At 55.2% G+C, this 26521-nt stretch overlaps 2 protein-coding genes across 26 annotated transcripts in view; one reads left to right on the forward strand and one right to left on the reverse strand.

The window, feature by feature from the left end:
- Window positions 1–257: 257 nt before the first annotated feature.
- On the forward strand, window positions 258–6340 carry TIMM22 (translocase of inner mitochondrial membrane 22). Its single transcript, XM_086359895.1, has 4 exons — window positions 258–509; window positions 2370–2566; window positions 3178–3250; window positions 5292–6340. Exons 1-4 carry the CDS (start codon window positions 272–274, stop codon window positions 5366–5368), a joined length of 585 nt encoding a protein of 194 aa, XP_086216021.1. The 5' UTR covers window positions 258–271; the 3' UTR covers window positions 5369–6340.
- A 3597-nt stretch (window positions 6341–9937) lies between these two features.
- Window positions 9938–26521, reverse strand: part of ABR (ABR activator of RhoGEF and GTPase) — a 185938-nt gene continuing 169354 nt past the window's right edge. For all 25 annotated transcript variants that reach the window (XM_086359864.1, XM_086359865.1, XM_086359863.1 and 22 more), the window contains 7 exons: window positions 16877–16936; window positions 16496–16605; window positions 15634–15773; window positions 14364–14498; window positions 13243–13348; window positions 10967–11114; window positions 9938–10399 (listed from right to left, as the gene is read on the reverse strand). In XM_086359864.1, coding sequence (XP_086215990.1) covers window positions 10310–10399; window positions 10967–11114; window positions 13243–13348; window positions 14364–14498; window positions 15634–15773; window positions 16496–16605; window positions 16877–16936 — 789 coding nt within the window. In that variant the 3' untranslated portion in view covers window positions 9938–10309. The remainder of the gene's footprint in view (window positions 10400–10966; window positions 11115–13242; window positions 13349–14363; window positions 14499–15633; window positions 15774–16495; window positions 16606–16876; window positions 16937–26521) is intronic.

Raw genomic sequence — 26521 nt, forward strand, 5'->3', positions numbered from 1 at the left:
AGGGCGCTGTCTGGTGATTCGAAATCTTTTGTCAGTGTCGTTAGGAATGACTCACAAGCTTGACTCAGTATTCACAGGAGGTTTTGGGAGAACATGATAGCTCTTCCGCCGGGTGTGCACGAACGGACTTGACTTCCGCGGCTTCCTCGAGCTCGCTCGGTGTGGCGAATCTGCCGTTGCGGCACGGTGGCTGGGCGCGCAAGGCCCGACGGGAAGCTTGTGGAATCTGCTGCGGGAAGAAGAACGCCAGGTTTCCTGGGCAGCCACAGTCATGGCAGCGACCGCCCCCAAGGCTGGGGGCTCCGCACCTGAGGCGGCGGCTTCCGCCGAAGCTCCGCTGCAGTACAGCCTTCTTCTGCAGTACTTGGTGGGCGACAAGCGTCAGCCCCGGCTCCTGGAGCCTGGGAGCCTGGGCGGGATCCCGAGTCCAGCCAAGAGTGAGGAGCAGAAGATGATCGAGAGGGCGATGGAAAGCTGTGCCTTCAAGGCTGCATTGGCCTGCGTGGGAGGTGAGGCGGGGCCAAGGGCCCCTTGGGAGGCTGAGGGCTTGGGCTGCAGCGGGGTCCACTGCTCAGAAGACCACGCACCTAGGAGGCGAGGGGGCCCTGGGCCGCGACCTTGACCCACCCCCGCCTGTTAGTGAACTTGAGCAGCGCCTCCCTAGACCCCGAGGTTGGCTTTCGCCTCTGGAAATTCGATCAGAGAATCGGTCCTGGGTCGGGACCTGGGGATTATAAAATGGTTGACTTCATTCATTCATTCATTCATTCGTTCGCTATAAAATAATTACTTTTCAGCAAATTATTACTGAGCAGCTGTCACGTGCCAAGCGGTGGAAAGAGAATGAGAGACAAGAGCCTTGTTCTCATGAAGCTAATATTTTAACATATACAGAAAGGAGAGTGTTGAGAAGGAGGACAGTGCTGCAGACCTGGGGCGCAGCACTTGCAAAGGTCTGGCCGGAAGTGACTTCAGGCTAGAAAAAACAGAAAGGCCAGTGAGCTCAGTGTGACTAGACAGCTGGAACGAGGGGGAAAGAAGTCTGGACTTCGCATGTTTTTGTTTTGTTTTTTAATCCTTTGAGGATTTGAGAATGTAGGCGTCCCTTCTGTGTGCTAAGAGGCTGACATTTGCAGGTGAGTTGAAGTCTCATTGAAATGAAAGGAAATTAAGAAACGAATATAGTGAAGGTGGAAACGTGAAGTTGAGCAGAAAGAAGAAAGATCTTTTTGTTTGGGAGAAGGCCACAAGAGGTGAGACTGGAGCCTGTGTCTTGAAGGATTAAGAGAATGAGGGTAGACAAAGAGAAATGGCATTTCAAGTTGGGGTGGAGTGGTGCAGGTTGAGCTTTTTGCCTGTAGGCATTAGGGCAGTCATTGATGGGTTTTTAGAGTTACCAAGAGCTTGATGACTCATGGTGGAGTGTGCAAAGGGAAGGAAAGTCAGTAGGCAGGGAGACCATATAGGGAATTTGCTAGACTGAAGCTCAGTGAGACATGGACTGGGTCTTTGTTCATCATTGTGTTCTACCCTAGATCTCTTACATATCTTATTGAAATAATGAGTGAGTCTTTGTAGGGCTCCAGGGTGGAAGTGATGAAGGCCCTAGGCTGGATGATAATTGTGGACTTAGTGTCACAGGAGGGAGCAGAGGAACAGCCTTAAGTGCGCCTGAAGTTTGGCGCGGGAGTGACTGAAGAACAGGAGCCGTGAGCTGGGAGGTCTGGAGGGGAGGTGTCCATGATTTCGTTGAACACATACTGACCTTGAGGTGGCGAGAGGACATCCATGTAGAAATGTCCAGCAGGCTCAGGAAGGTCAGCTGTGGACCACAGCGTGGCATTTGCCATTTGGGAACTTTGTGACCCTAGGGAAGTTAGTTTACCTCTCTGAGCCTCAGTTTCTTCGACTACAGAAAGGAATGGAAAATGGTATCTACCTCACAGGATTACTGCAAGGAATAAGTAAGGCTGGGACAGTTAAGTGTCAATGATTGGTATATGGTACTTACCAAATGACTTTTATGAATGTCACCATTGTCAAGGGAGTGATTTGCAAAGTTGATACCTGAACTTGAGGGTTTACGTGTGAGAGTGTAGAGAGAGAAAGAGGGTTAAAGATGGAATCTTGAAGAATGTTAGAAAATGAAAGGAGGAAGAAATACAAAAAGAGTCAGAGAAGCAGCTGCCAACTAGATCGACCTTGGATTTTGTAATGTGGAAACCAGGCCAGTGGAGAGTTTCTGAGGCAAGAAGGGGACGGGGTATCCTCTTCACTGGCGGCCATCCAAAAGGTGCAATTTGAGTATGACCCTATTACAGTCATCTGAAAAACGTGCCAAGGAAATCTTCATCTCTGTTCATTTTTAGGATTTGTCTTGGGAGGTGCATTTGGGGTGTTCACCGCTGGCATCGATACCAACGTGGGCTTTGACCCTAAGGATCCTTACCGCACGCCGACGGCCAGAGAAGTTCTTAAAGACATGGGCCAGAGAGGAATGTCCTATGCCAAAAATTTTGCCATTGTGGGCGCCATGTTTTCTTGCACTGAATGTTTGGTAGAATCTGTAAGTGTCCCTGCCTCCTGAGAAAGCCTTGCCTGTTTCCATCCTGTGAGTTCTCAAGAGAAATACCCAGTGCTACTAGAAAGCAGGTCAGAGGTGTCCGATACTCGCTAGATTCAGTTTCCATTAAGTAGTCCCTAATGTACACTTGTGAATTTATGATTTGGGCTTGCCTTATTTTTTGTTTTTATAGGCCAGAAGTTGGCTAATTATTTTTTTACTATTGCTTTTGGCTGCACCTCGTGGCTTGTAGTGTCTTAGTTCCCCAACCAGGGGTGGAACCCGGGCCCCTTGCAGTGGAAGCAAGCATGGGGTCCTAAGGATTGGATCACCAGAGAATTCCTGGTTAATAATTTTAAAGAAGACTTACTGGGGAACCTGAGAAGAGATTCTGATTACTTCTCAAATGTGACACTTGGCTCAGTGCTTTGGTACTGTGTGCAGGAAGCATTTGTGAACACGTTCAAATTTTAGGAATTATACTTTTGAAAGAAAAAAAGATAGGTTTCCTTTGGGGAGGGACTAAATTAGCCAGCTAGAAACCCTGTCTTTCTTCCTTAGTTTCCTTGTCTGGCTTGTTTCTTTGGCTCTGAACTGCTCTTCTCCACCCACAGTACCGGGGAAAATCAGATTGGAAGAACAGTGTCATTAGTGGCTGCATCACTGGAGGAGCCATTGGTTTCAGAGGTTAGTAAACAGTTCTCACATGCTTTTCTTTGTGGCCTTGGACAACATGCTGAAGTTGAGATTTCCAAACACATGAGTGTTCCAATGACAGCTCAAGGCATATGTGGAACTTGATATTCTCCTCTCCTGACAAGTAAATCACATTTTCTGTGTTAACTCAATTTTGGAAACTTCTAGTATCTAGATCAGGGTTTCTGATCCTTGGCATTGATGACATTTTGGACCAGAGGAGTGTTTGCTGGCCCAGAGGAGTTTTGTTCCTGGCCTCTCCCCACTAGATGCCAGTAGCACCCTCTAGTGGTGACAAGTAGAAGTGTTTCCAGTGTACCTTGGGGGACAAATCAGTCAGTTCAGTCGCTCAGTCGTGTCCAACTCTTTGTGACCCTATGAACCGCAGCACGCCAGGACCCCCTGTCCATCACCAACTCCCGGAGTCCACCCAAACCCATGTCCATTGAGTCAGTGATGCCATCCAGCCGTCTCATCTTCTGTCGTCCCCTCCTCCTCCCGCCCCCAATCCCTCCCAGTATTAGGGTCTTCTCCAGTGAGTCAACTCTACACATGAGGTGGCCAAAGTATTGAAGTTTCAGCTTCAACACCAGTCCTTCCAATGAACACCCAGGGCTGATCTCCTTTAGGATGGACTGGTTGGATCTTCTTTAGAAAAGGCAGAGGAACAGAGATCAAATTGCCAACATTAGCTGGATCATCAAAAAAGCAAGAGAGTTGCAGAAAAACATCTATTTCTGCTTTATTGACTATGCCAAAGCCTTTGACTGTGTGGATCACAATAAACTGTGAAAAATTCTGAAAGAAACAGGCATACCAGACCATCTGACCTACCTCTTGAGAAACCTGTATGCAGGTCAGGAAGCAACAGTTAGAACTGAACATGGAACAACAGACTGGTTCCAAATAGGAAAAGGAGTACTTCAGGCTGTATATTGTCACCCTGCTTATTTAAGTTATATGCAGAGTACATCATGAGAAACGCTAGGGGACAAATAGCCCCAGGTGAAACCCATGGAGAACTATATCTATCTTAGAATAAAGAACTGTCCCCATATTGAACATATGGGAAGAACTTCATAATAATAAGTAATCTCTGGAATGTGTTGCTCTGCAGGATAGTACAGAAGCATAGCTGGACCCCATTCAGCCCTGGGAAGCCCGTTTGTCCAAACAGCAAGCTCTGCTTAACTTTCAGCTCCACGCATTTCAAACAGGCATCTTTCTTCATACTGTGCAGTCGTCATTTTAATTCTATATATAAGTTCTCACAGTAATGTTTTTGCAGTTTAGGGTTCTTAGATGTTCACCCTTTGAAAGCCAAATATAGGTATCCTAGAAATGTTGGATTATCTACTGTAAGCAACCAAGAAACTGGTTCCCTGCCACTTCTCCCTGTTGGCGTATCTATCAAGAGTGCAGAGCAGGGCGTCAGTGATTTAACTTCCCTAACAGTGTCTATCACTGGGCCACTCTCCATCTGCTGTGCCCAGACTTACCCAAAGCAAAAAGGCTGTTTTCTCATTTTCTGAAAGGCAGGATGATTTTCTGTCATTAAAACCTGATTCTCCTCCTCACACAGCCATTTGTGATTTATGGCGTAACTTCTTTGGTCTTCCCATCTCTCAGCTTTGTCAGGGCCTTTGAGAGGCTCAGCTCCCTCTGGGATTGCTTTGATCACCTTCCCAGGAATTTATTCCATAAACAAATCAGAGTAACAGGCCATATGCTTTCACTTGATTCCAAGGGCTGGTTCTGTTAACCACTTTCCTGCCTGTGAGGAGCTGTTTTCACGAGACTAGAAATCGCAGTTCTTTGGAATGAGAAACTTAAATGAACATACAGTTAGATAAAAGCACACTGGATCAGCTCGTGTGCACAGCCTCACTAAAGTCTTCCAGCTCTGCTATGCTGAACGACTGAGAACATGTTCACCAGCTTCTTTACATCTCTAAGTACCCAGACTCTTCCTGAGTGCAGCTTGACCCAGCGTCTCTCACCACAGGTAATGTCATTTATGTTTGCTTTACAGCTGGCTTGAAGGCTGGGGTCATCGGCTGTGGAGGTTTCGCTGCTTTCTCCGCTGCGATTGACTATTACCTACGGTGAGAACACTGGTGTCCGGCAAGGACGATGGCAGCCCAAGATCAAGGCTGCTCTGTGGAGGGCAGTTTCTCCAGGGCACTTGCTTCAGAGACTGAAGACATTTGTTTTCTCTCACATAGTTGGTGTTGTGAGGGAGCCGCCTGGCTACAACCGGCTACCTCTGAGCAGCCATGCTCTCTGCACCTGGACTCGAGCCAGTCTGTGCAGGGTAGATGCCATGCCAGACTCTCTCTTTTGGGCAGTCAAGGAGTCAGTGTGTTGACCTGTAGGAACTGAGTCCCACAAAGGTTCAGCCCGAAGCCTCTGGTGCTGTGGGGATGGAGGGGACTTGACCCACGCCTGCAGTCACCCATGTCAGACCTCAGGGCAGGGCCGAGTGGAGCCGTGCCGTCCGACCAGTCGTGTCATCTTGTCGAGTGCCTTGCTATCCTTGTCATATAGATGTATGTGTGTATGTATTTATACTACAGTTCAAAAGTTTGGCTTATTTTTATTTTCAAATTCCACAACTCCCCAAAATAGTACCAGGTGGCCCAAAGATTGAACATCCAAGGAGAAAGCATGAGCCAGCTCCTGAGAAGTCTGGGAATGCTCGACTCCCAGGGTCCGCAGAGCAGCGTTATCCTGAGATTGCTGCAGTGGCCCAGACTTCCGCTGAAGAAGCCTAGCCTAACCGTGTCCTAGGACGCAGTGACATTCCACGCGTAACCCTGCTGGCCTCGTCTGCGAAACCCTCGGGCTGGCCGGTGGGAACGCCCGCGGTCTGAGCCACATGTGGGTGTTCTGCCCTGACCATCCGCCCAGGCCCGCCTCAAGGACAGACTGTGAGGGTTGTGTTGCTGTGGTCATCCTGATGACCCAGTTCCAGCAGCCGCTGGTTACAACCAGACTGTGTTCAGGAGCTGCTCACCAGCACCCTGTTCCTCTGATGTCAGGGGTTTGTTCCTTACTTAAACATTGGTGTTTTTGACTTGACCTGGTAGCCTTTCTCTGACAGTAGCAGCTCAGCCTAATTGTGTGCTATACACAAAAAAAACGCCCTTTTACAATCAGGACCTGCTGCAGATGCTGCGTTGCTCTGGTGCCTTGGTGGTGGGGTGAAGATGAACTTAAGACCAGCAGGGAGCACGGTGGGGGCCTGTAATTCCAGCCGCCTGCAGCCAGTGGTCTTGTCTCCTTTATCCCACTAGAGTCATTCCTGTGCCTTTTTTGGCTGTCTCCCCCACTGTGGGCTGTCTTCTAAACCTTAACCAGAACTCAGACTCAGCTGAACCATCTAGACATCCTGAGTGTGTGTGTGTGTGTGTGTGTGTGTGTGTGTGTACATGAGTGATGATGTCAAGCCCAGCTGGTAACACCTTCCTCTGGCCTTGTCTGCTGTTGCCTTTGGAATGAGCATGAGCTAGTGCACAAGGCTCGTGCCCTTCTCAGGGGGAGGAGGTGGAGTAGTTCTATAGAATGCCTGTCCCAGTCTCGGTCAAGAGGCTTCACTGCTGCTAGGCTGCCTGGAGAATCCTCACAGGTCTGAGAACAAATGTTGGAGTGGGTCCTCCACTGTCCCTAAACAAGGCACCTGTAAGCAGTTAGAGCACACGCAGACACTCTTACCTGCCACCTGTCAGCAGTGCCAGAAGCCTGGCGTCTACAATCCAGTCTAGCACGTGGGGTCAAACGACCAAGAACAAGCACCGCTGCCCTCGAGGCTGCCTTGGGAATGACGAGTCCTGGGCTGTCAGTAGCCGTCAGTTCAATAAGCCAAGCATTGTCCACTCTGACTATTCAGTCAGGAGAGGAGATGAATAGTTTCCTGTTTTAGATGGCTAAGGAGGCAGTATGAGCTCATAAACCAAACACCAATTTTCAGAGACATCTGTTCCCGATCTCCAGAATAAACACAGTGTCCAATGGCTGAGGCTGGTGGGAGCCGACATTAACCCCGCTAGCTCTCCTGAGGGAGGCTGGGACCTCTAGAGGATCCAGCCTCCCCAACAGAGATTAGGCCAGCAGGCTGCCCCAAAGACCTGCAATTTCCAAGGAAATTGTAGAGATGTTTGCATAAAATAAACTCCACTTGAATAGACAACTTCCTGCCATCTCTGAGGCATACTGATGGCCAGGTCTCTGGTGGGGCATTTGTATTTTCATGAAAAGAACTGGCTGGTGACAGCTGCGGGCATTTGTGAAAGAGCAAGGCGAGGGCGTGGGCTCATCTCCCAAACTGCCATGGTCCCCACAGGCCGAAGGGACGCACCAGGGGGAGTTCACTAGTAAGGAGATTCTTGGAAACTCACATCTGGATGCAGCTGGAAGAGTTAAATATTTAGATTGGTGATCTTCCCTGGACTCCCGGGAACACAAACGTCCACACCGCAGGGCTGAGTTGTGTGCAAATGTCAGGGCTTTGCAGGTTTTTTTTTTTTTTTTATTAACATTTTCCTCTCACGTGGCTTACATCAATTTATAATAATCTACATAAGTTGAAACAGAACATAGACCAAAGAAAAATATATCCTTACCAACTTATGAAAGTCAAATATTAATGAAGGGTCCCATCATACCTGTAACAGCACAACACCGGCAGCCCGCAGCCATCGCCAGCAAGGACAGGTGTGTGGATTCCTGTAGCCTGTGGGCTCCTGTCGGCACAGCCTGCCCTGCTGGGCACAATGGCTGGGATTCTGTGCAGTCCCTGCCGCTCAGGAGAATCCATGGGCTGTTCCCTCAGCGCAGCTTAGTCCAGGTCTGGTACCCACCCCTCCTGGTTCTGGGGGTCGAGTTGGTAAATATGCTGAGCCTTTCCCATTTCTCAGCCCTTCCAGCCTTCCTCCCATTCTCATCACCTAAGAGGTTGGGGGGCTGCAGTAGCTACCTGACGCTGAAGGTGGGAGGCACCTGTTAGGGGCTGTAAATAGCTCTAGGTGGGGCTCCAATTCATTCCAGTTAGTGGCCATGGAAGCAAGAACCTTCCAGGCCACCTGCCGGCTCCCGAGTGTCGAGCAGGCTCCAGGGATGGTCAGACATGGGGGATGTTCAGACTGCAGCATTCTTTCTCCACCTGTGGCCCAAGCCCCTTATCTTAGGGAGTGGGGCTCCTCGCTCAGCTACTTAGCAGGCAGCCAGGGCGTCAGTACCTCTCTCCTCTTGGGCATCTATCCTCCGATGTGCACAGAATGTGTACCGTTCTGCCCACGCCGGGGCCACAGGTGTAAACGAGACAAGAACGGGGCCTTCCTCTCACTGAGCCGGTACTAAGGCTTCAGGGCCCCAAACCCTTCTTTAAAACCACCCTGAGCTCAAGCTATGGGGAGCTCTTCTCCCCAACCCCCAGGGCTTGGAATCTAGTCTCTGCCAAAGGAGAGCCAGGGAGCCGTGTCCTGTAGCTCCAGCCCTTGCCGCCAGGGCTGTCTCCTCCCAGGTGAACTGCTGGAGGCTGGCAGCGCTGCTCAGGAGAGAAGAAACTGCACATTGCAGGCGCTTCTCTCTCCTTTCCAGTACTGAGCAGCGGCCCTCAACATGGGGATCGGACCCTGCGGATGAGTCGAGCATCCACCACCAGGGTCCCCTGCAAAACCCAGTCCCGAGACAGGCAGGTACCTGGCACACCCCAACTCCTAGAGTTCCCCCGAGTTCACCCACCAGGCTGCGTTCAGAAGCCAGGGGCAGGAGGCAGCACCGTGACGGCTGGCTACTGCTGGACCGCGCCTGACTTTCCCAGGCCCTGGGGCGCACGTGGCCGTGGGGGCTGCCCCATGGCAGTGCTTGGCTGTGGAGTGTGTAACGTCTAAGGCAAAGGTACCACGAGGTATGGGAGGCACCAGGAAGGGCTAGCCCTCTCGGACGGAGCCTGCCTGTTTCGAGACGCCTGCTTCAGCCCTCGTGGTTGCCCTCCCAGAAGCCTGGCTCCACCAGAAAAGCCGCCATGACAACTTGCTCCCAGCCCGGGATGCCCAGCGCTCCCTGGCACTCCTCTCAACAGCCCACTTGCTCTGTCTCCTTGGCAACCTGACTCTCCCACCTCCCCCGATTCTTTCCTGACCCTCTAGCTGCCTTGACAGCAGGTCTCTGGTGAGTCTCTACACTCAAAATAGAACAGCAGGAGAAAAACTGAAAAGCAGAAGAAACAGTCAAAGGCGCCTCACGGGGATTGGAGACAGAACAGACACACCCCAGAAACGGAGGTTCGCAGGTGGAAAAAATTCCAGCAATCTGCTCTCCAGCCTGTGCTGAGCCGAGGATCAGTGCGAGTCTGTCTCCTTGTCCAACATTTGCACAGGCAGCAAGGCGGACAGGCGCGCCTCCACAGGTGGGGGGCGGCAGCATCGGACCGGCCGCCCCCCGCCACCACTGCCCAGGGCCGCCTCAGAACTTTCGAGGTGATGGGTCAAAAACCAAAGCTGCAAATGCATGCAGGCAGGCTTGGGGCGGGGGGGGGGCGGGGGGGTGGGTGTGGAGAGGACGGGGCGGAGGAAGACCGAGGGGAGGCCGCCAGGAGACTGCGATCTGGGAGCAGGGCCAAGAGAGGCGAAGCTGGCAGCAGTTACAGAGCGCAAAATAAAAGCCTTTGGACCGGACTCAGGAGGAAAGAAAGTGTTGGAGGAAATCAAAGAACAAAGCAGGCTGCCTGTGTGCCCACACCGGTCGGCCACTACCTTTTCTGCATGACAAATAGACGTAAAACAATTCCCGAACAGCACAGAGCATTAGACACGACTAGAGGAACGGAGGGCAGAGCCGGGGTGCGTGGCGGGGCCGGGGCCGGGTCGGCTGGCTTTGTACAAGGTGGCACAAAAGATACACGTCTTCCAGTTCTTGGAAATCTGTGTCCCTTGGAGTGTGGAGCGCTGGGTTTGGGAGTTCTCTATTGCAGTCCTTCAAGTCTGGGTTGGGTCCCTGGCTGGAGAGGCTGGCTCGGAGCTGCCCTCCCACAGCCGCTCCCACCTCGGGCTACACGTCGGTGGAGAAGTACAGTGTGTTCCGCTTCAGTTCTGCGAAGGAGATGGGAGGATGCTGCAGGTAGTAGAGGAGGACCTGGACCTGTGGGGAGACAGGGGAGACTGAGGCTGGGGTCCTCACCCCGAGGGCCTCGTCCGACCCGCTGAGAAGACACGCTGTCTGGCCTGGGCTCCTGTGGCTCCCCGCTTCCCCTCTGGCTGGCTCCAGCCACTTACCCTTCCCTGGAAGCCCAGGTGTGGCTGCCCGTTTGTGGCAGTAGGGGGTGATGCAGGGCAGAGGGTAGGGTGTCCAGGGCCACTTCCCCAACCTCAGTCCTGTTCCAGACCAGACCCTGCCCTGGGTCTCACCGGGCTCCCCCCAACTTCCACACATGAGGGCAAAGCCCCAGATTTTCCTGACACCCCTGGGTTTGCTTCCCGAGGCTCAGGCAGCTCCCGGGACTGCAACCAGTATCTGGGACACCCATCCTCTGGGCTCTTGGTCCAGATGCCTACTTTTTAGCAGGACCATCCAGAGCCCTGACTCCTTGGTGGCATCCTACAGATCCATCAGCCCCGCTGCTCAGGATAGGAGGCGGGTAGGAGTCCACCACTCGGGGAGCTCGTTTGACCCCTGCACCTGCCACAGGCCCGCGCAGCATGGAGGTACCTGCGCCATGACATCGTGAGACCAGATGTCGGCAGCCGATGTGAGGTGTGCTTTGCTCTCCACTTCCGAGGGTCTCAGTAACGTGGGGCCAAACACGGTAGCCAGGTTGTGAAGGGACATTTTGTTGACGGGCTCCTTCTCAGCAACCCTGAAAGGGACGGGAGGGGCGGAAACACAAGTCACATCTGGCCGCCACGTGGAGCTCCAGACCCTTGGCTAATATTGCTCCTGGGAGGATTCCCCAAGGGGGTCACTAGCCCGCCCTCTCCTGAGGGTAGAGACTGCTCCGTGAGGAGGGGACTCAGCCAAGGGCCCATGTTCCCAGCTACGTTCCAGTACATTCCACTGACAGATTCCCAGCTCCTGGGCCACCCCCTGAACTGATGGTAAACTGCAAGAGCCAGAAGGACCCACTCCAACTCTCCCTTGCCTCAGAGAGACTATTACAGGTCCAAGAACTTTCCCTGTAATAACTCATGCTCGTCACAAGCAAGCCTTTGGGTAGGTAACAGTTTCATCCCCCCTGGAGAGATGAAGAAACCAGAGTACAGAGAGGTCAAATGGCCTGCCCAAGGTGACCCAGCAGGTGGCAGAGCAGGGATCCGAACCCAAGAGGTCTGCTTCCTGAGCCCATGCTCTTCCCCACCCTGTGCGCTGTCCACAATCAGCCCAGCCGTGGAGAGGGGCCGGGAGGAGGAGTCCCAGGGGGCGGAGGCCAAAGGCCAGAGGCTCTGCCTGCTGCGCTGTGGCAGGAACATCCCTCGTCACAGATGGAGCCCAGGGGCTGTCCTCCCAAGCTTTTCCAGAAGGGTCTGCCTCCTGGGATCCTGGAGCTGCCTCCTGGATCCTCCTCTGCTTCTCTTGCATGATCAGCCAGATGTCTGTAGCTTATTTCCCGAGTGACAGCAGGGGCTGCCATCTGGGGCTGGTGTCCAGCAGGCTCGGTACCACCCAACACATCAGAGACCCTGCGCCTCCCCCCGGTTCCCAGGCAATGTTTTGGGGTGAGACCCAGCCGCCCCAGGCAGCACCTCTGACCCCAACTCCCACTGCAGCATCACCCCACCCTCCAGGCAGGAGCCGTGGATGCGCCTGCTGAGCGCCTTGGAAACGAGCAAACACTGCCATGCCAGGAGGCAGCTGTGCAGCTGGCCCTGCCCCTCACCACACACACACACACACATACACACGCGCGCGCCAGGCGCCCAGATGTGGGAACAGACTGTGCCCGGTTCCCAGGGTGGAAAACCTAATGAATTTTCCTCCCCACTCCTCTGTGTGTCCTCCCCACAGTGCTCGCCAAACTATCTGGGGATTGGTTGGGACCTTGGTCCCAGCCAAACCAGAGGGAAAATGTCTCATAATGGGAAAAACAAGACGGCAGCTCAGGCGTTCCCAGGTCTCCGCTGGCCCTCCAGAGCCTGGCCTGGCCTGGCCTGGCCAAGCCGCCACCGGGGGCCTGAGGGCTCAGAGCCCCTCACCGGGGGTGACCTGGTCCTGGATGGCAAGTGGATTTAAGGGACGCCTGGGGACGTCTCCTCCCCACTCACACCTGGGGCCAGTCCTGGGCTCCAAAGTGAGTGACGAGGTCACAGTCAGGGCTAGCTTCCGTTCCTAACTTAGGTGGTGTCAGCTTTGGCAACTCTTGGTTTGACCGGACTGTGGAAGGGGCAGAGCAGAAGGTGTGATGGACCACAGTTTAGGATCTGGGAGATGTGGACTCCAAGGGCAGAGCTACTGGTAAACCCAAGCAAGTCCCCATCGAGCTGGGGACTCAGATTCCCTACCTGTTTGATGAGGTGTGGGTCAAGACCAGTGGGCTTCAGGCTTTTTGGACTGTGACCCATAATAACACACACGCTTTACACGATCATCCAGCACACGCAACCAGAGTAACTGAACAGAACAACATGCACGCTTGCCCTCTGCAGTGCACCCTGGGGCTGTCTCTCCTACTCTGTTTAAAAAATGCTAAGTGGACTGAGTGGCCTACTGACTGGAAACTCCTCCTACAGTCCTTGGCTCTAGCCCTGCCTCTCTAACTGTTCTATGGCCAATATTTGAGGTGGCCCCTGAGATCCAAATATTTCTCCAAACAGAAGAATCTGAATGCCAAGAATCTGAAGGGCAAACTCTCACCTGGCTGCGGTGGCCCAGAAGAGACCAGCACCCACAAGGAGGTGCCCAGGATGTGGCTTCCCAGGGCACGTGTCCTGCCCAGCTGGAGCCCGCCCCCCCCTCCACCCCCCGGACTGGGCAGGGCCCCTGCCCATTACCTTTTCAAGTGTTCCAGCAGGAATAGGAAGGTGATGAGGTTGGGGTCGGGCAGGGAGCGGAGCAGATGCATCATGCAGTTCTCCTTGGCAGCAGGATCTGACAGGGCTGCAGGGACACGAGGGGTTGGGGTGGGGCTGGGCTCCGGGCGGGGAGGCCTTGGCCAGCACCCTGGGGTCAGGAGGCTGAGGGAGCCTGGGGGGAAAGCCTGGGCTGCTAGGGGTCAGGGGGGCAGACCCAGCAGGGATGGGGCTGGTATTTTCCCAGGGGTGGGCTATTAACAGGCTTCTGCAGGAGGCCCCACTCATGACCTGGAACCCAGCCAGGAGGCGGGCAGGTGGAGAGCAGACACCCTTCTTCCCTGCAGGGTGTGGGCCTGTGGGGCTGGAGCCACTCCACCCCTGGTCTGTAAGGATACAAGGATGCCCCTGGCGTCAATGTTCTTTTTTTTTGGCTGCGCCACTCGGCTTGCGGGATCTTGGTTCTCCAACCAGGGATGGAAACCAGGCCCTGGACAGTGAGGGGCACAGAGCCCTAACCACTGGACCACCAGGGAATTAACTCCCTAAATGTTCTCTTTTTTAAAGCACTTCTGATGCCAGAGCCTGCCAGCGGCCCGCCTTCCGCTGGCTCTTCATTCCACTGACTGGCCCAAAAGAAGGCGAGGCAGGAGGGATGCGCCCAGGCCTGGATCTGGCCCAGGTTGGGGGGAGGCCACAGTCCTGCCAGGCAGGGCCCTTGGCTTCCTCCCAACCCTGGGCATGGGTCAGAGAAGAGAGCGCGCTCTTCTGGAAGGCTCGGTACCGCCGTGTCGAGTGCACTCCAGGCTCGCTTCTCCCTGGGCCTGGACCCCACACCCTCGGGGCAGATTTCCCTGGTCCTAGGGCTTCTAAACAAGGAGGTCAGTGTCCAAGGAGGAAGCACAGAGGGCAGCCCCAAGGAGAGATGGGCAGGGGTAGAGTGGGCCCAGCCTCTGGAGCACCAGAAGGCCATGTGGGCCCAAGGCACAGAGCAGATGGACATGCCAGGTGGGGGGTGGGCAGGTGGGCACAGATATCTCATTCTCTCTGCTGGTCAGGGAGGCCTGGCTCAGCCTAGCCCTCAGACCCCTGCCGCTGCTCACCAATGCCCTCCATGAAGGCGGGATACAGTCGGTCTGTGAGGAGGGGCTCGGGCAGCTCCCGGAAGTAGAGCTTGAGGGTGCCGGCAATGGCGTTGATGTCCATGTCGCTCAGCATCAGCAGGATGTCCTTGTTATCTGTGGGGGGGGCGGGAGGGCAGGGGCTGTGCTGGCTGAGCCACCTCCCACCCCCATGCAGCCCTCAGCGGGACAGGGAGCCCCGATCTGTCCCCCCATCCACCCTGAGACAGCCTGCTTGGGGCATGCACCCCCAACCCACTCTGTCTCTGGTCTGGTCTCCCCAGCAAAGGCAGGATGTAGGTAGTGCCCACAGGTGGTCTGTGACTCAGCTCCGTGGGGGAGAAGGGGAGGGGAGCACAGTTCACCATCCAGAGTCCTGGAGCCACATTCACACCGCGTGTCACATGCCCCCCTTCCAGCTGCAGTCTCCCCGCCGCTAAGCCCTTCTCTGGAAGGCACTGCGCATTTTTATGCCTAAAATCATGTTCTGACAAAGCCTTGGCTTCCGGGTGGCACAGAGGAGCCATGTGCCAGCCTGTCCCCAGCTTCCCCCCCACCCCCAGGTTCCCTGAACATGTCTGCTTGGCAGCTGCCTGGAGACACCCACCAGACCCCCTCTCAGCTCCCACAGGATCAGCACTGCCCAGCCAGTTCAGGGGTCCTGACTGCTAGCAATGCTGTTGCTGCAGCCTGAACGGCAAGATGGGGGAAAGAACCATAAAGGTCAGGCCCTCCCACCGAGGGGCTCAGTCAAAGTGAAAGGTAGCAGCGCCCCTCCCAAAGGGCACTGGGGAACCGGAGAAGGTGGGGGTGCCAGAGCCAGCCAGCCCGGCTGAAAGCTCTTTAGTTTCCCTGCAGCCTGGGAGGCCAGCAACAAAGCCAGGAACACAGACTCTGGAGTCAGCAAGATCCGAGTTTAAATCAGGCTCAAAGCTTATGAACTGAGTAATCCTGAGCAAGGTACTTGGCCTTTCTGAGGCTCTGCTTCCTTATCTGTAGCAACGGAGGCAAGACTGGAGGGCAACGGATTACATGAGAAAATGCAGGGCAGGCCCATGTCACAAGGACTCAGCAATGGTCCACCCCATGCCATGCCGGGCCAGAGTGTGCAGTCCAAGGCTCCTCTGCCATTGGCTAGTCAGGGTCTTTCCATGGAGAAGCCTCCTGCTTTCGTTACGCTCTCCCACCAGCTCTAGGAACCAGCCGGAGCGCCCCCTCCCCACAACCACCGGGCTGGGCCTCCCAGACTCACTGGCATCAAAGACGGCCTTCAGCGCCTGGATGTCTGTGGCCACCCCTGATATCCGGTAGATGCCAACTTCCTCGATGCCCCGCTTCTCCACCTCCTCCACACACTGCCGCACGATGTAGGGCACCTTGGAGCGCTCCCGCCTGGGGGTGGGGGTGGGGTAAGGATGTGAGGGGAGGGAGGGGAAGGGGGCCCCCCAGTGATCCCTGCATGCAGCCCCTCCCTCTCTGCAAACCGTGGCCTTGGAGCGTTTCGGCCTCTGGTATCAGGAGATGGGGGACAAGGAAAGGGCTGAGAAAGAGGCCATGCTACCACCCACCACCCGCCGCCACAGCCCACCCCAGGCCTGGGTGCTGAGGGACAGCAGGGGCAAAGGCAGGAAGTTTTAGGAGATCAAAGCCTGAAGTAAGAGCTTTCCTCAGAACAGAGGGTTCATATTTAAATACTAAGGGGGACCCAGTGGGTCACCTACAGAGCAGGGTGGGCCAGACCCTGAAGACAAAGGGAGGGGAGGGGGCTGAAGGATGCCTTCTCCTGGGGGGCAGCCACTTCTGGATTCCAGCCGGCCGCTGCCACACCAAGACACAGATGTACATCTGTCATATCTCCCCACTTATGACAGGACGCTGAGGATCTGGGGTTTGCACGTGCAACCTCCCAGTGTCTTTAAGTGCTGGCTCATTTATTTCTAAAGCACTGTGTGAGGCAGGGAACACACTTCTGCTGGCCACTTTTGCCCATCCAAGTGGCCGTTGTGACTACTGAACTGGAGGGTGACTGCTGGCGTGCCAGACATGGGTGGGGGGCCTGGAAGGCGGTGGCCCTGGAGAGCGGGGCTGGCAGGGACCCCAGACGCAGCACCTACTTGGTCACCACGCTGATCTTCACACCGAAGACGCCGCTCTGCTTTTTGGAGGGGGTCCTCTTCAGGCTCATGTCTCGGCTAGTGAATTTCATGGAGAATTCCACTTTGATCTGGTTGGGGGCAAGGCAGGCACAACCCCCCAGGGCATGAGTGCCCAAGGAGTGCCCCCCAACACAGGGGCCCCCCAGGACTGCACCCGGGGGCTCCCTGAAACACTCACAGGGTGGGAATGGGAAGGGTGCAGGTAGAGGAGAGGGGGGAGGGGCTGGATGAAGGGAGCAGGGGGTGGGTGGGTTGGGGGAGGGACAGCACCCCAGGGCACCAGCCAGAGGCTCGGCCGCCCACCCACTGTGCAGACACTTCCAGTCTCGCCCGACTCACCCCATTCATCTCAATCACATCGGTGTGCCAGTTCTTGGTTTCTACAGTTTGTGGATCCAGCTGCAGAGAAAGAAAGAGAAGGTGAGAAAGAGAGAGAGGTAACAGCAGAGACCAAACCAGAGCGCCTCCCTGCTCCTCAGGCTCAGACGTTGGCTAAAAGTTCAGGAAGATGGAACTGGGGGCTGATGCTCATCTTGACATCAGTCCTTCAGAGGCTCCACGCCCCAGGTCCTTCCTGCCCGTTAGTGAAGGATTCCCCCCACTCTGGGAAGGAGGTGGGGTGCGCTCTTGGACGCATTCACCCATCACCTCTCATTCACTCCTGACCCTGCCCTGGGAGAGGTGTACTATCACCCCATTTCACGGATGCACAAACTAAGGCTCACAATCTATCAGAAACTTGCTCAACTGCCTGTATTGGGGTCAGGAACGCTGCGGGCACAGCCCATGTACCTGGAGGTGGTAAACAGGAGGCGGTGCCACGCAGAAGTAAAGAAGAGCCCTGGGTCTGAACCCCAGCTCAGCCACTTCTGGCCGGGTGACCTTGGGAAGTTTCTACCTTGCTAAGCCTCATTTGTTTGGTCTGTTCATTGCCAGTAAAGACCCTGCCTTGCTGGATTATTGTGAAGACTCATTGAGATAACAGGTAAGTGGCTGGTCTCCCAGGAAGCAAACACGCTGTAGAGGGGGCCCCCAAACTGGGCAGGAGCCCCAGGGAGGTGGAGATGGCAGGGGAGGCCCAGAGGTATCCCTCACAGGTGACCAAACAGGGCTCGTTCCTCTGGCTCAGGGGCCTTCGAATGTTTTTCCTTGTCCATCCATAAACTGACTTGGAAAAACAATGTACACCCTGGCACATTTTTAAGTCAACATCTGAATATTTCCAAATCAAGTTTAAATAGCTGCAAAGAACATAATTTCCAGAATAATGTAAATATTTACATCTTGAAACAAAACTGTCACATCATTCTCTTAAATGTATTAGTGGAATCCAAAAGCCATAGTGATTTGATACCCACCATCATCCATTTAAAAAACACATAAACAAGTTCTCTTTCCCTTGTAGAAACCTGTAACATTCCTTTTTCTCCTTGATTTTGTGTTTCTAGTCTATTTCACCCAAAGAATTATGCCCTCGTTTGTGTTTTTCTTTTTTAAAGTCTTTTATTCTTCACCCTATTATATTTTGCTTCAACGAAAACATCTGTGTAAATACAAACGAGAAATTTCCTGAAACCACAAGGCTCCAAATGTTCAAAACATATTCTGGAGTCACTATTACAATGATCAGCAGTATGTAATAAAAAATTTAACCAACATATTCAAAATTTTAATAAACATTCAGCAGCAAAGTACCATTTTGGTGGAGCTACATCTCTTAATGAGATTGGGTAGAGTGCTTTTTCTGTTTTAGTTCATGTATGTACATGCATATTATTTTTTGCTAGGGTGAAATGGGGTTTCAGTTCAATACTTTTATTTTTTTAGTTTGGTTTTTTAAGATGTAAAAGATGAAACATCTGCTCACATAAAACAGATGGGGCTCAAAATAGTTTTTTGGGTTTTTTGTGGCCGCATCGTACAGCATGCAGGATCCTAGTTCCCAGACCAGGGACTGAACGCCCCCTTCCTGCAGTGGAAGCAGTCTTCATTCCTGGACCACCAGGGAAGTCCTTTTTTTCCTTTCGTTTTTGAAAATAGTTTCATTATAGCAATGTTTGCATTTCTTTAACCTCTTTCCTCGGTGTTTGCTTTAAATTGCATATTATCAATATTTATTTTAAATGGTCTCTCAGCTGACAATTCTGCCACTTTGGTGGAAACAAAAAACCGGAAACTACGTGATTTGTGAAAGGATCAGAAACCCAGCCTTTTGAGTCTTTTACCTTCTCAACTCCCACATCAACATTTTAAGGGGCCCCCCTGTTGTCACCGAGGGGCCCTGGGAGCCCTGGGCAGGGGTCTCCAGGGGGCCTTGGGCTCCTCTGCAGAGCGAGGGGTGGGGCAAGGCCATTCGCTGGTGAGTCACTTTTGGGGCAGCAGCACTTACGGGAGCTGAGGATCTGCGAGCCGATTCTCTTAGAATGCTCCTGCCCTCGTACTCCTGGACGACTCCCACACCCAGGGCCTATATAGCGTAGTCTGAACACTTCTGTTCTAACAGGCCCCTCACTAGAGTCTGGGTCCGCCCAGCGTGGCCTGGGCCCTGGGGCTTCTAACAGCTCGAGGTATTGGTAAGTCTTCTCCCCATCTTCTGTCACCACATACCTGCTGGGGATGGGGGCACCTAAGCTTGCAATGGGATCTGGGGGCCTGCATCTGAGCCCAGGCCCTGCCTCCGGCTGGCAGTCCCCTGCCCGGAGAAGGGGGGAAGTGGAGAGCAGGACAGACGGAGAGCCGTGTGGAGGGGACCGAGCACCTCCTCAAACATGCAAAGGAAGAGTGCGGGGCTCACTGGCTGGCTGCTGCCCCAGCCCTCTATTCTGGAAGGCCCCTGGAACCTCCCTCCCCTAACCTTTATGGCCCACGGCCTGTGGCACGGGCTGCCTCTGACAGCTTCTTTGTCGCCTCCAGAATGCCAGGTCTCTGACACAGAGCCTCAGGGCATCCCCAGCCCTGTCCTCCATCAGTGGCCACCTGGAGCAGAGAGATCTCCATTGCCCTCTGCTGGCGGAGGCGGCTGCTGCCCTTGGGGGACACACTCTGGAATGACCACCCCCTTCTCATGTAGGTCTCTCCTGGCATCAGCGTAAACCTCAAGTCAATTCCGTGGTCCTGGCCCCTAGGGCCCCTCCCCTGCCCTAGCTCCCCCTGGGTTGGACCTGAAGTGGCATGAGGACACAGCCCAGGCGGGGAAAGTGCAAGGACTGAGAATAAGACTGATCTGGGTCAAAATGTCCACTCTTCTACTCAACTGTGTGAATCTGGGCAGGTCACTTAACTGGAACCTCAGTTTCCCCACGGTGGGGCAGGGTGTCCACACCTGCCTCAGTGTTGCTATGGAAAACAGTAACACTGACCGGATATGTTGTAAGCATTTCCTGTAAGTCTGGCTCCAGGACAAACCCCTTACTTACAGCGTCTTGCTCAATCATCAGGCCCATGAGGCACAAGTCCTCCTAGCTGTTTCCATTCTACAGATGAGAACACTGAGGCTTAAAAAGAATGAGGAGTATGCCCACTGCCACATGTCTAGGAAGTGAGAGCTGGCGTGCAAATTCAAGTCTCCCTGACTCAGCTTGGCTAGACCTGCAAGGTCTCATGTACAGCACCCAGCCTGGCGCCCTTGCCTCTGGCAGCTGCTGTGATCAGTGTTTATCTGGAAGGGAGACATGAGGCCTCCACCGTCTGGCACCACAGGCTGACCTGGGGGCTGGCAGGTCGTCTCCAGTACGATTCTTTCATTCCTTCCCTCCCCCTCGCTTCTGTTCCAAATGCCAAGTAGCAACCCCACGTGTTCCTGGAAGCATCTGAGACAGGACCTTCGCAAGCCTGATGCGAAGGCTTAGTCCCAGCCCTGTTTCTTCCCGAGAGCCTTCTCAGGTTAACTCCAGGCCTCAGGGATGCTCACTCCCCTCTGCCTCCCTGCCACACTACCACCCTGTCCCCTGGACCGTTTGCTGTTGCTGCAGTCTGTCCCAGGCCAGGTCTGGGTAAGGTGGCACCGTCACATTTCGCCGTGAGTCCCATCACCACCCTATTCCAGACTTCCCTCTGCAGGTGTGGCCCTGGCACCCGCGGTGGGGAGGGCGACCCAGCCCCTCAGCGCCCCGACAACGCAGCCCTGTCTCCTGGGAGGCCAGCACAACTCCAGAAATCAAGTCTATTTCAGGATGTCATTTAAATACAGAGAAGGGAGGGTGCGGAGTAGAGACGGACATGGCACATTTTCCAGAGAAATGATGCTGTCTGAACTGCTGTGGTTATTTATAACCCCTGGGAAAAGTGGACTTTGCTATTTCCTGATTAGATTAGTGCTGGGGGGCGGAGGAGCCAGCCTCCTGGATGTCAGTGGATAGGAACATCTGATGGCTCACCATCCAGTCCCAGCAGATAGGTGCCGTCCCCTCACCTGGGGACCAGGTACCAGGGGGACACTAGATCACCTGCGGGAACGAGACAGGCTGGGGAGATCCCCCATCAAAGAGTGCCTCCTTCACCACACAGGTCACAAAAATGCCACGGGCCCACCCCCAGGGAGCACAGGCAGGAGACAGAAGCAGGTCCCAGAACATCCTGGAGAATGTTACCAATGAGTGGCCGAACACAGTCTCTGGGAGCGGCTCAACCATGTCCTTTCTGCCTTTGCCTTTAGACCTGGTGAGGTCTTGGCTGCATGTTCAGACCTCTCCCAAGGAGAACCTGCTGCCCTCTGGGACTGATGTCCCCCAAAGAACCGCCATCCCCCAAGGGAAGGCCGCATCCCAGGCAAGGTGTCTACAGAGTCTCCCAGAGAACCGGCAGGTGGCTGGGAGGCCACCTTCCCCTCTTGGCGTCAGCAGCCTCACGTTCAGGACAGGAAATGGGCTCCCCAGCCTGGCAGGGGGCTCAGAGGAGGCTGCCCTGTGGGCACCCAAACCCCCTCCGGGTGGTGGGTGCCACCTTCATTTCAGAAACGCCCTCAGGGGTTAAGCCCTTCCTCCTGCCCGTTTCTCCCCAGCCTGGGACAGGAGACCCCCAAAGCCCTCCCTCTCTCTGGCTCGAGGGCTGTTCACGGCCATCTCCCAGTGCCTGGGACGCATCAGTGAATTTGGGGGCCCCGTTCCTGCTCCTTCGAGTCAGAGTCCTTCTGACAGTGGGCACTGTCCCCCCACCATCCCATACTCCCTCCACCACGCAGCTCGCTCAACCCTCTCCTGGTGATTTCTGCTGCCGCCCCTTCCCCCGCTCCTATCCCGGGCCTCACGTGGGCGCCTTTAATCCACGAGGAGGGGGCAGGGGAGGGGGGCGGTGAGCCATCAGAACTGGCAGCTGCCATCCCAGCAGAGGGGGGCGCAGAGCAGCAGTGATTACTTTGGCAGCTTACGTGGGGGGCTTGCAGGTGACAGGGGCCCCCACCTCCCTGCCTACAGCCCCGTGGCGCTGAGCCCCTTCCCTTAGCGTATCACTGTCATCTCCCCAGCACAAGCCCCACAAGTCCTGAGGAGCCCGCCTCCCTGGGCCCTCTCCCACCCTTTCTTTCACTGAGCACATGCTCTGCCCTCTGCACCCAGGGCCTGGCATCCGGGCCCTGTCCTGGGCAGTGGCGTGGACTTCACTCGAAGCCCAGAGTTGTTTTTAGGGCTACCTAAAATTAAGTGCAGTGACCCAGCATGGCCAAAGCTGTCACCCTCACAGGTGAACGGGACACTGAATAGAAAGCAGAGGCGGGACTTTCCCTGGCGATCCAGGGGTTAAGAATCCGCCTGCCAATGCAGGGGACACGGGTTCGATCCTGGTCCAGGAAGGTTCCACACACGCCATGGGACAACGAAGGCCACGTGCCACAACACTGAGCCCGCACACCTAGAGCCGTGCTCCACGTCAAGAGAAGCCACCACGAGACGCTGATGCGGCGCAATATAGAGTAGCCCCCGCTCACCACACCTAAGAAGGCCCACACACAGCAACGAAAACCCAGTGCAGTCAAAATGAATAAACAACTTAACACACAGAAGGCAGAGGTGTGTGGCTGTGTCTTGGGGAACGGAGGCTGAGCGCTGGGTCGTGAAGACCAGGCCCTGAGCCAGGTGTGTTGTCCGATGGGCGTACACTTCCCGGGGCTCCCGGTCAGTGGCCACGGTGGCGGTCCTGGCTGGCCTTCCCCTGCCCTCCCCAAAGTGCATCCACATGCTCTGGGCTGGTCCTCCTGGGACACTGAAGCCAGCCTGTCATTGGGGCAGACCACAAGCGTGAGCAGCATGGGCTGGCAACGGGCCGAACAATGGCGCTGCAAAGAGCCTGCCTCCCTGCCCCCTCACCCCCCGGGAGGGCACTGGAGGCTTCTGTCAACGTGGCGGTCCGAGAGACACTTGCAGAGAGGCAGGGCGGAGCAGGAGGGGGGCGTCGGGCCTGCACCCTGCTGTGTTAGGGGGAGACCAGGGTCAGGCTCAGTAAACTCACCGTTTTCCCAGAGGCCAGGCCCCCCACCATAAGGCCAAGCAAGCTGTGTCCCCCTGCCTCCCGGCCCCGCCCTGCAGGGTGAGCTACTGACGGCTTGTGGCACCGGCATGAGGCCACTTGGCCTCTGCTCGCCTCCCCTCCCCCCAGAACTTTGAAGTTCCCAGAGGCCCACGTATGAAGGGGTCGGCAGCTCTGAATGCGGCTTTTATTGAAGCCAGGTTAGCACCCACGGTGACCCGCGTTTCAGGGCTCAGCCTGCCCTGCGCTGCCATCGAGCCCTCAGGCTGAAACTTGGAGTGGGCACATCTCTCCCCGAGCCTTGGGGCCCCGGCCTCCAATGCCCGCCCTGCCTGCAGACTTCACTCCAGAATGAGGCCTGTAACCAACAGCCAGGAAGCTGCCCCGCCCCAGCTCAGGGACACCAGCTGGGTCACTCTTAGGAAAAGGAACTGGTCAGGGCTAAATCAGGGCTTCCCAGGGGGCACTAGTAGTAAAGAACCCGCCTGCCAATGCAGGAAACATAAGAGATAAGAGTCCCATCCCTGGGCTGGGAAGATCCCCTGGAGGAGAGTATGGCAACCTACTCCAGTATTCTTGCCTGGAGAATCCCATGGACAGAGGAGCCTGGGGGGCTACAGTCCAGGGGGTCACAAGAGTAAGGACATGACTGAAGCAACTGAATATGCACACACAGGGCTAAGGAAACACAGAGGCAGCCCCCAGCAGCTCTGTCTCCAAAGGGAAGGGGCCACCTTAGAGGTCAGAGTCCCAAGCAAGAGGCTCCCCGAGGTACATCCGGGGAGTGTCACGCTGCGGCCACAGAGAGGCCAAGGGCTTCTGGGACTGCTGTGGGCTCAGGGGCCTGCCTCTGGACTTGGAGCGGTTTGGTAAGAATTACGAAAAGTCCTCCTCTGAAACTGACCTCATCCTCTCTGCCCCTCCATGAACACTGTCTGGGCACAGAGCCTGCTGGTGGGAACGAGGCACAGCAATCCCCCGGCCTGTGCCCACTCTGAGGGGCCCCTTGGTGGATTCTCCCCAGGTCCTCCCCACTTGCAGGCTCAGCTTGCGAGGTGGGGCTCCACACCTCCGGAAGCTCCCCACCCAGGGCACACAGCCTTGATCCCGACGGGGCTCTGTGACCAACCAGGACAATGAAGAAACGGCCGAAAACTCAAGTGAGCCCGGGGTTGCACAGGGGCATGAGCGGTGAAAGCACTTCCTGCACTAAGCCACTCATGGGACCTCATCATGTCACTCTCTAAGCCTATCAGCATCTTGGGAATTATCACATCGAGAGATAAGAATGATGTCTGGAACTCAGTACATGCTCAAAACGTGTCTGCATCACTAAAATTGGGCTTAACCTCCCCAGTGGCTTCCCACCACACTTAGATTAAAAGCCCAGCTCCTCCGAGGCCGCTGCCCACTCTGTCCAAGGTCATTTCTATGCTCCATGCAGCCTCTCTCTGCCTCCAAACACACCATGGTTGCCCCAGTTCAGGGTTTTCACCTCTGCCTGGAAGGCACCCTTCCCAGATCTTTCAAGAATCTGTGTCATTTAAGTCTTAGTTCAAAATTATTTTTTCAAGTGAGGCCTCTCCCCTCCGCTCTCTGATCTGTTACCCAATTTTATCTTCCTCACAGTACTTGTGCAGCATGAAATGATCTCATCTATTGCCTGACTAATCCTATGGACAGAAAATTCCATGAGAGCAAGGCCTCTCTGCCCTGGGCCGCCTCTGCAGTGCCCAGCACATGAGGGTGCCCCATCAGTATTCCAAGGCCAAATGAATGAATCGGGGTGTATAGGCTGGAGAAAGCAATGTCCTTAAGCCAGGGGTCCTTCGGGACAGGGGTTGAGAAGCCCCACACTCCTGCTCACCTCTCTCCTCCTGTGGTCAGTGAATGGCTGGCTGTGGCCCAGGGGGTAGCCCTGCGACCTCTTCCACCCAGACTTTCCCAGCGTGTTGAGAGTTTTAAGGCTTAGGCGTAGGAATCTTGAGACGTGGCCAAAATCATCATATGAACTGGATCTAGGAGATCATCCTGTTCAGATCCTTCTTATACTGAGGCCAGAGAACCAGAGAGGTGAAGAGATTTGCCCAAGGTCACACAGCAAGTTAAGATAGTAGACTCAGGATTAGAAAAACAAGGCCTCGCGACTCCCAGTGGCCCAATGCCTTTCTTTCTCTGGCCTCCTGGATTGGAGGTGGGGGTGCTCCAAGGAGGGGGCCAGAGCACAGAGGGGACACTCAGGCATTCAAGGGGAAGAGGAGCTGTAGCTGCCATGGGACCCTGGCTCTGGTCACCGTTCAGCAGAGAGGGGGTTCCAGCTTCTGGCTCAGGCATGAGTCCCACGTTCTCTTAGCCAAAGCAGAATCAGGGAAACCACTGTGGGGCTCCCTGGAGAAGGCAACGGCAACCCACTCCAGTGCTCTCGCCTGGAAAATCCCAGGGACAGAGGAGGCTGGCAGGCTACAGTCCATGGGGTCGCAAAGGGCCGGACACGACTGAGCGCTGAGGGACTAGGGGGCCTCCTGGCCTCTCTGCAGCAGAGTTCCCCTAGCACTCCACGGTCACTTCCCACCTCTCTATGCCCACCTTTGGGGGTGGGGGGGGGCAGGGAAAATGGGGCCTTAGTCTAAGGCTCACTAGGATCCAGGCTGACTCTGGCTTTCTCCTGGGGATTGGGGCAGGTGGGCTCCAGATATGGGGATGTGTGTTCCTTTGGGTGCCAGGAAGACATCAGAACACAACTCCCAGCGAGATTTGATAGGGAAAAGGAAGCCCAAACAGCACCTGCCGATTAGCTCCCGATAATCTGGGCAGACGGCAAGGCCACTCAGCAGAGGACTGGGCCTGGCCAGACTTATGTGCCCTGACCCGCACCTGGCAACTCCCCCAAATGGACACCTGCAGAAGTTTCTGGGCTCTTCCCAAAATATCTGCTCTCCTGGGGCTTCGCGACCTCTGGCTAGTTCTGCACTACTGGGCTTGGGCAGCACTGGCAGGCTCAGCTCCTGCTGGGCTGAAGCCATTCAAAAGCCAGGGGCACCAAGCCCGGCATGGCTGCCTGGCCAAGCCACCTGCGGACTGTGGAGATGCTGGAGAGGGCTGGCGCCCCTTCTAACCTCCCCAGGAGCCAAGAGACAGCAGCTTGCCAAGTGCACTAAGAGCAGGGGCTCCTCCTCTGTGAAGGGATCTGTGACCTCAGAAACAGCACAGGATAGTGGGAGTTGTTCAGTCGTGTCCGACTCTGTGCGACCCCCTGGACTGTAGCCCACTAGGCTCCTCCGTCCATGGGATTTTCCAGGCAAGAACACTGGAGTGGGCTGCCATTTCCTTCTCCGGGGGTTCTTCCTGACCCAGGGATCAAACCCTAATCTCTTGCACTGCAGGCAGATTCTTCACCATCTGAGCCACCAGGGAAGCCCAAAACAGCAGAGAGTTTGTGCATGTGTCTGGCTTTGGGCCTAGGCAGGGCTCCATAATTGTCATCAGATTCTCTGAGTGGAGGACTCCTGCTCTGTGGAATCAAAC

The sequence above is a fragment of the Bos grunniens genome, chromosome 19 (assembly GCF_055505025.1).
Source record: "Bos grunniens cultivar Pamir isolate PY7600 chromosome 19, Bosgru_T2T1.0, whole genome shotgun sequence".
NCBI classification, from domain to species: Eukaryota; Metazoa; Chordata; class Mammalia; order Artiodactyla; family Bovidae; genus Bos; species Bos grunniens.

Excerpts from the sequence above, each read along its gene's own strand:
- TIMM22 (XM_086359895.1), top strand. The coding sequence starts at position 272 with ATGGCAGCGACCGCCCCCAAGGCTGGGGGCTCCGCACCTGAGGCGGCG. Across the intron at positions 2,567-3,177 it reads CTGAATGTTTGGTAGAATCT|TACCGGGGAAAATCAGATTG; the intron begins GTAAGTGTCCCT and ends CTCCACCCACAG. Across the intron at positions 3,251-5,291 it reads AGGAGCCATTGGTTTCAGAG|CTGGCTTGAAGGCTGGGGTC; the intron begins GTTAGTAAACAG and ends TTTGCTTTACAG.